We start from the raw sequence: 13455 nt of genomic DNA, 5'->3' as shown, positions 1-13455 counted from the left end.
TAGCCAAGAATTTTGCATGTTGGATAGGTACTGTTTTTATGTGAATGACTGTAGCGGGTCAACAATTTACAGACACGTCTTCACATTTAATACTACATTTGTCACTGAATTTTTATGCCCCCTTTCGAAGAAAAGGGTGTATATGGTTTTTGCCCTGTCCGTCTGTCAGTCTGTCTGTCAGTCTGTCACACTTTTCGTGTCCGCTCTCTATTTCAAATAGTTTTCATCCGATCTTTACCAAACTTGGCCAGAAGTTGTATCTAGACAATATCTAGGTCAAGTTAGAATATAGGTCTTGCCGGGTCAAAAACTAGGTCACGGGGTCGAAAAAACAAATCCAAGGATAGTAATAAGCTTTAAATGGACATAATTATCTGACCTGCCAAATTATATATTTTTGTTAAATAAATCAAAGCGGCGCAGTAGGCAGCATTATGTTTCTGACAAACACATTGTGGTAAAAGGTCAAGGTCATCCTTCAAGGTTTAAGGTCAAAAATACAAATCCAAGGGAAGTAATAAGCTTTAAAGGGAGATAATTATTCAATATTCAACATAGCAACTTGATATTTGGCATGCATGTGTATCTCATGGAGCTGCACATTTTGAGTGGTGAATCTACAGTCACAGTAGTGGCTTTTAATTATTTGCTTCTAAAAATAGAGATTTGTTAGAGACAATTATTTTCATGGGAAGTAATTTATATAATTATAAATCTCAGGTTATATATTTCCTTACCAAGAATTGAAGTTCTTTTCACGGTTATTGTATAGATTTTTGTCCCCTACCGGTTTCACCGGAGGGGACCTATGGTTTGCGCTCTTTGTGTCCGTCTGTCTGTCTGTGAGTCTGTCTGTCAAACTTTTCTGGATCCTGTGATAACTTTAAAAGTTCTTAATATGTTTTCATGAAACTTGAAACATGAATAGATGGCAATATGGACATTATGAACATTGTTTCATTCTGTTAATACGTCAAAAATTCTGGTTGCTATGGCAACAAATAGACTAGAAATACTGCTGAAAATGGTGGTTTTCTGGATCCTGCGATTACTTTTAAAGTTCTTAATATTTTTTCATGAAACTTGCAACATGGATAGATGGCAATATGGACATTATGCACATCATTTCATTCCTACGTCAAAAATTGTGGTTGCTATGGCAACCAAAATAATAATAATCTGAAAATGGTGGAATTTCTGACAATGGTTAAGCCGGTAGGGTACCATATTGCTTGACAATAGCCTTGTTTATTTTGATTATTTACAACTCAAATAATTGATTTGTCAAAGGTTTTTTTAAATGATATAATTATCATTTCTTTCCTGTACTAAGTGAATGGTAGGGTTCATTACATACCTGTGGACTTATGTCCATAGATATATGATGAACTCTGGCTATGATCTCTTTGATAAACCACAGATCTTGGTTGTCAGTGATGTCTGACTTGGTCATTTTAAAATCCAAGGGAAGTAATAAGCTTTAAAGGGAGATGATTTCTATACCTGCCAAATGATAAATAGAAATTTTATTTCAAAGTGGTGCAGTAGGGGGCATTGTGTTTCTGACGAACACATCTCTTGATATTGCATGTTTTTTTTGGTATTTTGATATGTTTTTCGCTTTGATTTATACGGAACAGTTTAACTTGGTCTTGAACATTTTTTCTCAGCTTAGGAATTGTGTCATATAAGATGTCTGCTAACGGTGTATTTAAATGGTTAAATTATTGCAGACCATTCTGTATTAATTACATTTCTTTTTATCTTAATAAGTCATACTATTTGAATTGTGTTTATAAATTAAAGTGAATGACAAAAACTGTTGGTTGTTAAGATGTACTGTTGGATTACAATGCATGACTTATATTTATTCTTTTACAATACGGAACAGTTCTATTATTGCAAGATTATCTTATTTTGTTATTCTGTTGAAATATCCTTAATAATTAACATGTAGTTCTGTATCAAAGGCAACAATTGTGTTTTTCATATAAAGAAACATAAGTTTAAATATTATTGTTTACAGGTTATGACTACTGGTATATACTTGTAATACTAGCACGACCTACATTTCTATTACAATAACCACTTTTATTGCCCTCCCCGCACATGTATAAAAAACTATGCATCACACATGTAGTATGCATTTTCTACTTGTGTATTACCCATTGTTAGTTTGCTCATACTGTTATATAGAACATAATAATGTGCAAGCGTGTTGCAAGGGTTTCAATTAACTTAACCCCTTTATAGTTTTATCATAGGTAATTAAAAAACTCTGCAACATACTTTCATGCATGTTCTATTTCTATAAGAGCCTTTTCTAGCTAGCCTTTACTGTTGGCTTGTTTTGATGCAGCGCGGCGAGAAGTCATGGGACCGATACTCGGTGAATGTTAGTCGCTCAACGGGAAAACTGACCCTATCACAAATCAACATTATTGAAACTGACCAGTGTGAGATAGGTAACATGGTGTGCTTGTAAACTGCGCAGTTTGGTGTTGTCAACAAAAACATCAATTTGGAACCAGGAATATTTCAGCCTGTACGATCTGGTGTATTAAAGTTGTAACTTACAATATAAGAATGTGTATTCTCCACTAAGAATTTGGTGATGCATTTATGCCGATGATTTTCTTGATTATTTTGGTGGGTTCCGTTTTGAAGTTAAACTGCAGTTGTTGGATGCCACATAAGCTAATGGCTGACTAATAAATTGCTAGGGTAACATAATGCATTGGTGTTGGGCAAACTAATCCCGCAAAGTTGAAAGAAATCCACAATTATCAATATACTTATCTCTGTTTGGGCTAAACTTTGGAAAATCCAACTAATCTCTCAGTACAAAAAAACTGAGAACAAACAACGCTGGCCTATTGTATCAACCAATTGCAGTTTCATTCATATAATTATGGTCGATAACATAGGTTATTATGAAAACATTATACATGGGTCATCTTTGTTTGTACCAGTAGATTAATGGGGTTTTCCGAAAGTATCTCATTCCTAAAAAAAAATCTATTACATTCATTGCATGAGCTTGGTGAATGCCACACTTCTGTCGATGCATGGAAATATTTGGGGATAAGAATTCTCTTTGTTATGGCACTATTTGAGATTCTTGTTCACAGGCATATTGAAGTATTCCAGTTCCAAACGTGTTGTAGCTCTCATACCAACTATTGTATGCATTCAGTTTTGATAGCCTTTGTATTAATACTGTTTTGTTTATTACTTGTTTAAACACTTTTAATTAACTTAGCATGAGCACTTTAACAACAAAATTCACTTTTGGTTTATTTATAGCTTTTGGTTTATTTATAGCTTTTGGTTTATTTATAGCTTTTGGTTTATTTATTAGCTTTTGCTTGCATTCAGTATATAATGTCACAAACAATAACTATGAGCCTTTCTCTGGGAAAACAGGGTTAAATGCATGTAAGTAAAATGTTGTCCCAGATTAGCCTGAATAATCCGCACAGACTGAAATGAGACGACACTTAAGGCACATGCTGTAAGCCCTGTTTTTGCAGATCTAGGCTTACATATTACATTTAGTGGTCATTAATAATTTATTGATGTGTTATGTTTTATTTTGCATTACCTTTTTACCTTTTTATAAGTATATTTTGTTTCAATTTCTTTTGTATTGTTTGATTAAAATAATACAACAGGTATTGCAAAGCTAAAATCAACAAGCTAAGAATGAAATCATAAAGTATAAACAGCTGTTTTCAATGTTGACAATACTTTATATAATTTGTTTATGTAATTTAAATAAAAGAAATATTTTAATAAAACATACAGATCAAGTTTGAGTTGAGGTACGGTCCATGCTGTATACAAAATAATAGAAAACATGCTTTGTTCCTGTTACATTTGACTTGCTAAGATGAAATAAAGGGAATGAGCGTTGATCAACATAACGGAATCGTACAGCACAATGTGTTCGATTGTTAATTAATCCTACAGGAAAATGATTTTATAGAAGCAATTACGCCCCATTGAATAAACTATAGGTTTATTCAACACTTTGTCTTAAATCTTCACCTGTATATAGGGGCTACGTTTTTGCCTTTCATTTCTCATACATTTGTTCTTAATTTTGGATTTATACATGAATTAAATGATTACTTTTCACATCTATATACCATATATAGATAAAAGCCGTAAGTTATCACTCGAATGCAGCATTAAATTTGTTGAGCTCAAGAGAAAACAACAATTAATGACTGCTATTTTGATTGCATCAGAACTAATTTTTTTTATAAAAAACAGTGTAGGATAAATAGAATACTATGATAGTGTCATTGTGAACTTAAAATTTATCTTACTCGTCTCGCCATTCTTGCCAAGTAAACTTTTCTTCAACTCAAATTTAATTATAACACAATTACACTAACATAGTATTCTCTATATGGCAAGTACTGACTTTGTGAAAGTCATCCAGTCATCAGATGAAGCCCTACATAGTGAGTCAAATATTAGATAAATGCTCTTGGTAAGCTTGCTACAATGTGTGTAATAATAACAAATATTAAATAATATCTCTAACGTTCTAGGTTTAAATATCTTTTCTTTGTATAAATGTCATATATTTGGACTTTATTGAAAGGAACCGTCTGAAAAAAAAAGACGCAATTAAATAAATGATGTTGTTGATCAGCTGAAATATCTTACTCGTTATTGTTTATACACATATGAATGTGTGTCCTTTATTGCATGGGGTGTAATAGTGTGCTTTGTAACCATTTCTACATAGTGGAATGTAGCCTGCTATATGCAAACATAAGTTATAACTCTTTAGTAAACAATTCATAATGTTGGTGTTTCACCTACATTAGATATCTTTCTAATAATTTTAGTAGTTTATTCGCACAGTTATGTAGATTTTGATGCCAGTTCTGCAATACTTCTGTTAGCTCATATTGCACATTGGACAGCAATTATGTAGATGATATGATAAACTCTTTTCTTTTTTTTCTTTTTATGATAAACATGTATGCAGTATAGAGGTCAATTATTTAAAGCTTATATGAATTTAAAGATCACTTGAATTAAATATATGTAATCAAATGGAAGTGGGGTTGTGTATTGTCCTGACTTTAAGGAATCCATTGCATTTAAAAAATAATTGTATAAAATCTATAGATTGTTTTCATGTATATAACAAAACACATATTTTTATTTTATCTAGCAAAATGAAATGATATCCAGAGAATTTTTGCATTTGACAACTTTTATTTTAAAATGAAACTTTTGTAAAGTAAATGGCTTTCTGTGCTGATCATGCCAGAAACAGACAAAACTTAATGCTCATGGTCATTGTACATGTTCACTCACTACTTCAGAGAAAAATGAACTGACACACTATCAAACAATATTTTATTGGTGAAGACATGTTTGGTTTTCATATAATAATATTTTCAGTTTCAACGCGACTTTAGACTGCTCCCCCTCAGACGTATCTCACAGGCGGAGACGACCAAGTTTATTTTTCCGCCAGTTGGAACACCACATTCCAGTCCCAACACAACACACAAACACACCAAAGGACTGCGTCCAACAGAAGTCAAATTCTTATTTAGAAAACAAACAGGGCGCAATAAAAATACCCTGTGACTTACAGCTACAAGGCATTCATACTTTAGATTACATGAAAAGCTCTATGTAAAAAACACAATATTTGTGTTTAATTTGTATAAACTTCCTAAATCAGAGTTTTGAATTGTTAATAAACAACATAAGTGTGTTATGTCAATGTTTAAAAACTGTAATCAGTAAAGATACAAGTTTGATTGTATGTTACTAAACAGGTTACATCCATCTTCCATAATAGAAGTTGGCAAATGTTTGTAATTGGCCTATATGGTTAAATTGTGTTTTTTTTTAAATTATTTTTTATTTTGTTCACATTCTGTCAATGCAGCTGTTATTTGGATACAATTTCTAGTCAAATTTGTCATTTTTCTTGCCTGTTATTTTGAGTCACAGGGTACAAATTGTGCTTGCATTATTGCTTGCTCCTGTCTTCTGGTATTTGGGTATTTGTTGTGCTAGTGTGGAGAGACTGCATGAGGATCTCTAAAACGTCTGTGTTTTATCTTCCAAACATTCCTGTATAAGACATACTGGTTGTCGTGTGTCAAACATGACCAACTTACATATAATATTTTGTATAGACAGTTATATCTTAATTAATACCGGGCCAAAAAGCTGATAGGGGATTATAAGAATACCCTTCATATGTCCGGTAGTGCTTCAGTTCTTCCCTAACGCTTTTTTGTCCTCCATATCTCCGGTATGCTCTCTTTGCTCAATGTAATATCAAACATAGTCCTTTATGTTTATTTTGTATGTTTTTTGTTGTATGAACACCATGCTACGTCTTATATGAATTTGAATATAACATAAACAACACAATATTTGAAGTGGTCAAGTACATATTTTTCTTGTGACGTTCAAACACATATTATACTATGTGAATGTTTAACTTGTTTTTAAAGTGCTACTTGAATGTTCTATATTAAATATTTTAAATATCATTTTATGAACATTAATATCGTGTTATAAAATGAACTCTTGTTTTGATACACTTCTTAAATCAAAGCAATCTAGCTAGTTCTGCTATTTTGAGTCTTACATAATTAAATATTCATTGAACACAAATACTTTTATCAAGTTGCTTCAAGCCATTTGCTCTAAGTGTTGTACAGCTAAAAATAAAATCTGTCTCAGCTAAAAATATTCAGCAGTCCCTGTTTATATTTGAATGTTCAAAGTCTGTAAAATTATTTATATATTTTAAGTATTTTTTCATAAATTGTATCTTTATTTTTCTAAAAAATGCAACATGGTTGTGTTCATTTTATATATATGTTATTACAATATGTAATGCAAATTAATTTTTTATTGTTAATTGTATCTTAATTTTACATGTACATATACTCTCTATGGCTTTATTATGACATTCATAACATATCATGGTATATGCAATTCTTAACGTATAAAAGCCCCTTTGCAAACTTACTCACACTCATATATTTTTAGTTTTAATTGATAACTTAAAATAGCCGTTTAAAAGAATGCAGTTTAGACGTACTTAACTGCCCCAATTTTAACATGTTATAGAACCAGTGGCCTATGTTGTCTTCCAATGGCTGCCATGAATTATTCTCGATATACTTAGCTTCCACATACTGTAGTCGAACGATCACATGTACAAGTTTAAATCAAAATCTGCACTAATTACTTAAATATGTTCAAAATAAAGATACACTTTAGCAGTTGGGGTAGGTAGACTGCAATTTGTCAAAATGCGCGTTTGCGCTCCTGAATATTAAATATTCATACGAGGCCTATTGATTATTATATCATGAAGTTTATGTTTTCCTGGTTTAAGAACCCACCAAAAATGATAAAATTGAAATAAATTTCATATTGTATCGCGTTTCACCTTGTCCATGTGCAAAAAATATGAAATCATACCTACCCCACGTGCTTAAGAGTACGATTGTCACCGATGAATGATTTTATCGTGATCTTGCACAATATGTCGTCAAATAATCACATATAAAAATTTAAATCAAAATCTTTACGCGTGACTGATATAATCAAGTTTGAAAGTGATGCGTTCTTAAAGTATCTAAGTGTGTATTCCGTTTTCACTACATTCGATACCCTGGGAGTACTGGGTGTCGAAAGTTTATTTTCATGAATATTAATGAAACACCTGCTGACTTATGTTATAAACAATCAATAATAAAAATTATAGCCAAATGAATTCTGGAACAGAGCCTCCGGTTGAATGGATACTGGTAAATAGACGAAGGCAAACACTGCCCATATGTAACGGGTTTTAATACCGGGTCGTGTCGGTGTTTGAATTTCATTTCATGACGCTGACAATGAAATTATAAATGCAAAATAAGTTTATGAATATCAATTTTTGTTTTTTCTATTTGCCCGAAATTCAATTGGGAACCTTAGGGTGTTTGAGTGAACTTTGATTCAATGTTGGTCTTATACATAATTATATAACTGCAATTCAATTACTCCTATTATATGAACCAAGGATTTTTAGAACTAAATGAAATCCAGTATGTGTTGCAATGCAAATAATTTACTCAAATAGATATTTCAAGGCTAAGAAACAGGGAGGGTATTTTTAACGAGTTTAAAAAACATCACTCTTTTGTTAGCCTTATTTTATCAAATAATTGCATTCATGTATGTATGACTTGATGGCATTTTCTTCTTGCAAAACATTCATTTTGCCTTACTAGTAATGTGCAGCATTTTTGTAAATACTGGGTATGATGTTTTCATTGAGATCAATCAAGTATCCTGTATGATAGTTATCCGGATACATGTTGGCTTTTTACCATTCCGTAAATTATATATAAAAAAGTAAGCAATTAAATGTTTTTCCACATGTTTGGTTTCCTTTCTTATTTTCAACATTGTCTGCATAATACATTTATTGGATACAAATTGCTTGTTTTTACATGGCCTTGTGTGTCCTGTCTCCAAGGTGAATTTCTCGCAAAGAGTTTGTGTGGGCATAAACTTGTCAGCATCCTAAAGGTTTTCAAATTACTTTGTGAATATATAGTGCTTTTTGAACTGGGAGCTGAAGTTTTTTCCATTCTTAACATTAAATGGCGCTATTTGATGCTATGCATTAATAGATTTTTATAGATGTCTTTTTATTTTTTAATTGTGATGCCCAACAATGCCCCCCCATGTTTATCATGCGATTCGATTATAGAATGGCAATTGTTGACTAAATTATATGCCATGCAAATGATGATATATTCAATGAGCATGCGTTATGTGTGTTGCTTGCTTTTAACTTATTTACAGAATTGTTTCCAACTGTTGCCATATCATTTCTCAGTTTGTGTGTGTCTGTTAAACAACAGTTAAAACAAAACTATGTTTAATTGTTTTTCTATAATTCAATTCAACCGTATTATGAATTGCAGCATATCTTAACTATTTTTATTATCTTTCCATAATGGATCATTAAAACAATGGGGTAAGCTTATATGTCTACCATAAATATTTCGTCATGTTGTGCTTATAAAGAGGAACACTGGGATAGGCTTACAACATGTGCTACAATTATTAAGATAATGTAATATTTTTGCTATCCCCTTATATGAAATGTGTTCAGTCATTTAGTAATTACATGTATCCTTCTAATTTTCTGTTTAAACTATGTGCTGCATTGTTAATTGTTAGTTTAATTTCATTTTTATGTGCTATCACAAGGTTAGAGCAGTATAAAACTGTAAGTGCCGTCGATCACACGGAGAATAGCCTTGTTGATGAGGTAAAGGATTTAATTAGTGACATTTAACAGGGTAATAAATGTATATTTATGTAAATAACACATGTTGTTAAGTGTTTTTCTTTAAACATACATTATCATATTTGCATACTTTAGATGTTTTTAACAATTTTATGTTATTTATGAGTGTTTTAAATGTATTTTGCTAATACAGGAAAGGCAACCATTGTGATAATAGTAAACGAAATAATAAGACAATCGAATTTTCCCTCGCAAAACACATACATAAGGTAGCAATCATTTATTAGTTTAATAATGTATATCCATATGTGTTATATGTGCGCTTCATATGACTCCTATATAGGTCACAAATGCGCTTCATAATTGAGCTTTAAAATTGCAAGATTTCCCCCCACATTACGAGTATTGCATTATATAGTTGGGTCAAATGTATTTAAATGACGGTTATCTAGTTTTTCTACTTATAACTAACCGGATAATGTTGATATTCTTAAGGCGTGATTCTTGAAATTCTTTTAAACGTTTGATAATTAAAAAACGAGACAATTAGCTGCGGGCTAAAATTTATTTTTCTGAATAAAACCGTATTTTCAATTAACCAGGTTGAAAAAATGCTGATCCCCACAAATTAATACTTTAAAATTCAAATAAGTTAAGTTAATTATTGTATTATTTAAACTCAAATTACATGCATATTACACAAGCTTTCAAACAATTACTATTAAATCAACTGAATAACCTTTCAAATGAGAAAAGCGAATTTGAAACCAAACGTGCAAATCAACATGTTATTTTCAATAATAAGATTTTTTGTATACGGGTTGATTTTATAATGACGTTAATTAGTGTAAGAATCTGACATTGTCTTCGCGAGTGAGAAGAATAAAAAAACGTCTAAAATGATGTTAATTATTTAATACTTGAACAATCGTACATTTCATTTGCAATCATGCAATTAAAAAGAAATCATAATATAAACATCTTCAATATTCAATTAATACAAAACGTGTTTCTCAAAAATACTGACGTTATAGAACAAATGCAGCAATAATTCGAATTACAATAAAACGTATTAATTGTTTGTAAAACGAACTCCATTATTTTTTGCTATGTACACATCATTTGGATATTATGCATGAATCAGTACACCAGAAAATGTAGTATCAACCCGACTGTCAGCCTGATACAAGTTACTAGTATAACCGGGTGTAGTTCTCACCCAGACCATGTCACCCATGGACATCACGACATAGACCTGCAGTGATGGGCACAGGTTAAACCCAGAAACCCCGTAGTGAGATGACCTCTGTAGAGACTTGCCGTTGTGTACAATCTCCGTGTGAACATATTGCGAAGACTGAGTGCAATAGTGGACAGCGAAGTTGTATAGACCGGCAACAGAGGCGGTGAACTTTCCTGTTCCTTTGTCATAGCCTTGACCTTCGTTGACCTCCACTTGTGTAAACACTACATCTTGGCCACTGTTAACAGTTATAGAGGAGGCGAGCTTGGCACGAACATGTATTGTGATCTGCAGCTCTCCTGAAATAACAACGCGTGCATTGTACTTTGTTGGTGGATTCGTTTCATAGCAGTTCAAACACGCTTTAATTTTAGTGTACTAAGCTTAAATTGTAGGTGCCTATGATTAAGATGTGTGTTAATGTCTAAATTAATATGTTTAGTGTTGCAAAACAGCATTGGTACTTTATACAGTTAGGGAAAATTTATTATTGGTGTTAAATTATTGATTAAATTTAAATCATAAAAATGGTTACTGTTTATTATAAAATGTTATCATGAATATCATTTATAGCAAATGTCTGATACAAAGTTGCAATATTTAGGATATATTTCTTAACAAAATGTGAAATGTGATTAACAACATACGAATAATACTCATATAAAAATGAATACCATATCACCAATACAGCAACTAACGATTGAGAATACTGTTTTTATTTGAAAGTACATGGAACAACAAAATAGTGCAATGAGGTCACTTTAAACTGCCTAATGATGTTTAAAATGTAACAAGTATGCCTTAAATCTCTACCTTTAACAAGGTCTACTCGGCTCCCCATGTCTTTAATCGCCCGTCCAGATTCAGTCAGGATATGAGTCAGAGATAGAGACACGTTGGTCAGTGCCGTTTTAATGGCATCGCTCAATGCTGCTTCCATTAAAATCTGTTTACGTTCCATTGCTTCAATAGCAATGTTGACTTTATCGTTTTCATCTTGAAGCTTCCTCAATGCATCCACAACCTTTGTATTAGTTTCTTTGATGTCTTTAAGCGTGTGTTCCAGGGCCAGCTCATTGCGGATAACTCGCTCTTATAACATTTCCTCATAATTATATCGCGAGCACACAGGACATGCGGGCTCCACCGCCAACGATATCACCGCGAGATTCAGAACATACAGAACAACTTTCAGTTCTTTCTTCATTTTAGCTCCGGCAGATTTTAGATTTACAATTATTATTTCTTTTAACGTGATTGCGTCGACACAGTGAGCAACAAGCGACTGATGCAAACGAATGGTCGCTGAGATCTATACGTCGAAAGGAACCACAAGGCAACTCAAAATACAATTATTTCATTACGGTAACCCGGTAGTTCAAATCATCGTTACATCGCTTTTAGTAAAAATATTTGCGAGTGAAAGGCAATGTCGAGGTCATTAAACACTCTGCAGTAATATTCACATGTATAATCGATTTTTTTTCGAATTGTATTCGAATGTTTTAAGTGTGAAAATACAGTTATACTTAATATACGATTTATGACGTTTTTAGCATAGGTGCTTTTACGCACCTATGCTTATGGTATATACCACATTTCAAAAATCCACATCGTTCGGTTACCCATTATGAAGCCTTACCTGATCAAAAATCAGACGAAATATCTATTTAATTTAGTATATGGTCATTCTTACAAAAAAAATTTGGAAACGTTTTTCTAACGTTTTCTTCCAAGAATATTGCTGACACCGTTTTTAGTGAATTTTTCTAAGACCGTTTTATGTCAAAAAATCTTCTTATAACCTAAAACAAATTTCGTTCGTAAAACAATTCTATCTGCACTATAAATCTCAATCTCCTACGCAGTGGCCTCCCTTATACTAGAAGTTACTGACCGGGCGAAGCAAGGGAAGTAACTGCTTTGAGGAGTTTCTATAAAAATCTGCATTCAGAAATCTGTATTCAGAACTCAATCTGTTGTGCACGTCTGCATCTAACGCTTACCACAAGTTTTACGACAAATTCTTGACGCAGACGAATAGGGTAGCGTCTATTTTCATTTGTGAAAAGATACAGATCTGTCCGTGCTTAAATTTTGAAAGGCTTGGGTAATTATTTTTCATAAGCGTTTCAAACACTGATGTAAATGGAAAGATTATCTATTTAAATAGTCGGTAATTGTTTGAAATTATTGATTTGAGAAATTCGCGGATGGCGATATCGAACTACATTATACCACGTGACGCCATTCTTCCCTGTATCTTGCACCTATGCTTTTAACGCCATCGGCGCTCTCGTTCAATAATGAAACGCTGAGTAAATCACCACAAGACAAACATATAGATATCATCCGAACTTCTCTTCTTTAATGCAAGGCACCAGCAATCTATATATTCCATACAAGGTCGTTAAACTAAACATAATACTCGTTTACTATGTTCACCATCTTGAAACGGTCAAGGTAAATCATTCTTAACACAGCGATAATTTACATTCATATAAAGTTTCTGTCTTATTCGCGGTATCATTAAATTTGATATTACTGCTCGGTCTAAAATAACCTGATAAGTATCGTGCGTATAAATTATAATTTACATAATACGTAAAACACAATATGCATATATTTTAGTGTAAACATCTTAAAGGCGAAACTCAATTTATTATTAAGGTCACTATTTAATGCAATTGTATAATGATCACGTATTGTCTAGTAGACTGAATTCTTGTTCTTGCGCCTAGAAACGCATAGGTCCAATTTGCTTGTCCTAATCAGGATTGGTTTATCATCATGGTAAACTGAATTTGCAGGTGTGTTTGATTTGAAAATTCAGATAAGCAAAATCGTTTTTGTCATAAAATGCGTTTAAAATAACGTTTGGTTGGGCGTTTACCAT

At 32.3% G+C, this 13455-nt stretch overlaps 2 protein-coding genes across 32 annotated transcripts in view; one reads left to right on the top strand and one right to left on the bottom strand.

Moving 5' to 3' along the window:
• LOC127836161 (phospholipid-transporting ATPase IF-like) overlaps positions 1–13455 on the top strand; it is a 254660-nt gene that overhangs the window by 154203 nt on the left and 87002 nt on the right. For 3 of the 31 annotated variants that reach the window (XM_052362616.1, XM_052362604.1, XM_052362601.1), the window contains exon 29: positions 2360–2465. The exons of 22 other annotated variants lie outside the window; for them this stretch is intronic. In XM_052362616.1, the coding sequence (XP_052218576.1) occupies positions 2360–2465 (106 nt within the window). Of the gene's footprint in view, positions 1–2026; positions 2040–2359; positions 2474–5430; positions 5463–13455 lie in introns of those variants that run through there. 6 more of the 31 variants (XM_052362602.1, XM_052362603.1, XM_052362621.1 and 3 more) reach the window with 4 other exon arrangements.
• Positions 10660–13455, bottom strand: part of LOC127836170 (complement C1q tumor necrosis factor-related protein 7-like) — a 52820-nt gene continuing 50024 nt past the window's right edge. Inside the window, exon 3 of the transcript XR_008028632.1 lies at positions 10660–10766. The gene's annotated coding sequence lies outside the window, so the exon portion shown is untranslated. The remainder of the gene's footprint in view (positions 10767–13455) is intronic.

This window comes from Dreissena polymorpha, chromosome 6, assembly GCF_020536995.1.
Source record: "Dreissena polymorpha isolate Duluth1 chromosome 6, UMN_Dpol_1.0, whole genome shotgun sequence".
In the NCBI taxonomy this organism is placed as follows: domain Eukaryota; kingdom Metazoa; phylum Mollusca; class Bivalvia; order Myida; family Dreissenidae; genus Dreissena; species Dreissena polymorpha.
This window is presented reverse-complemented; position numbering and strand designations above follow the sequence as displayed.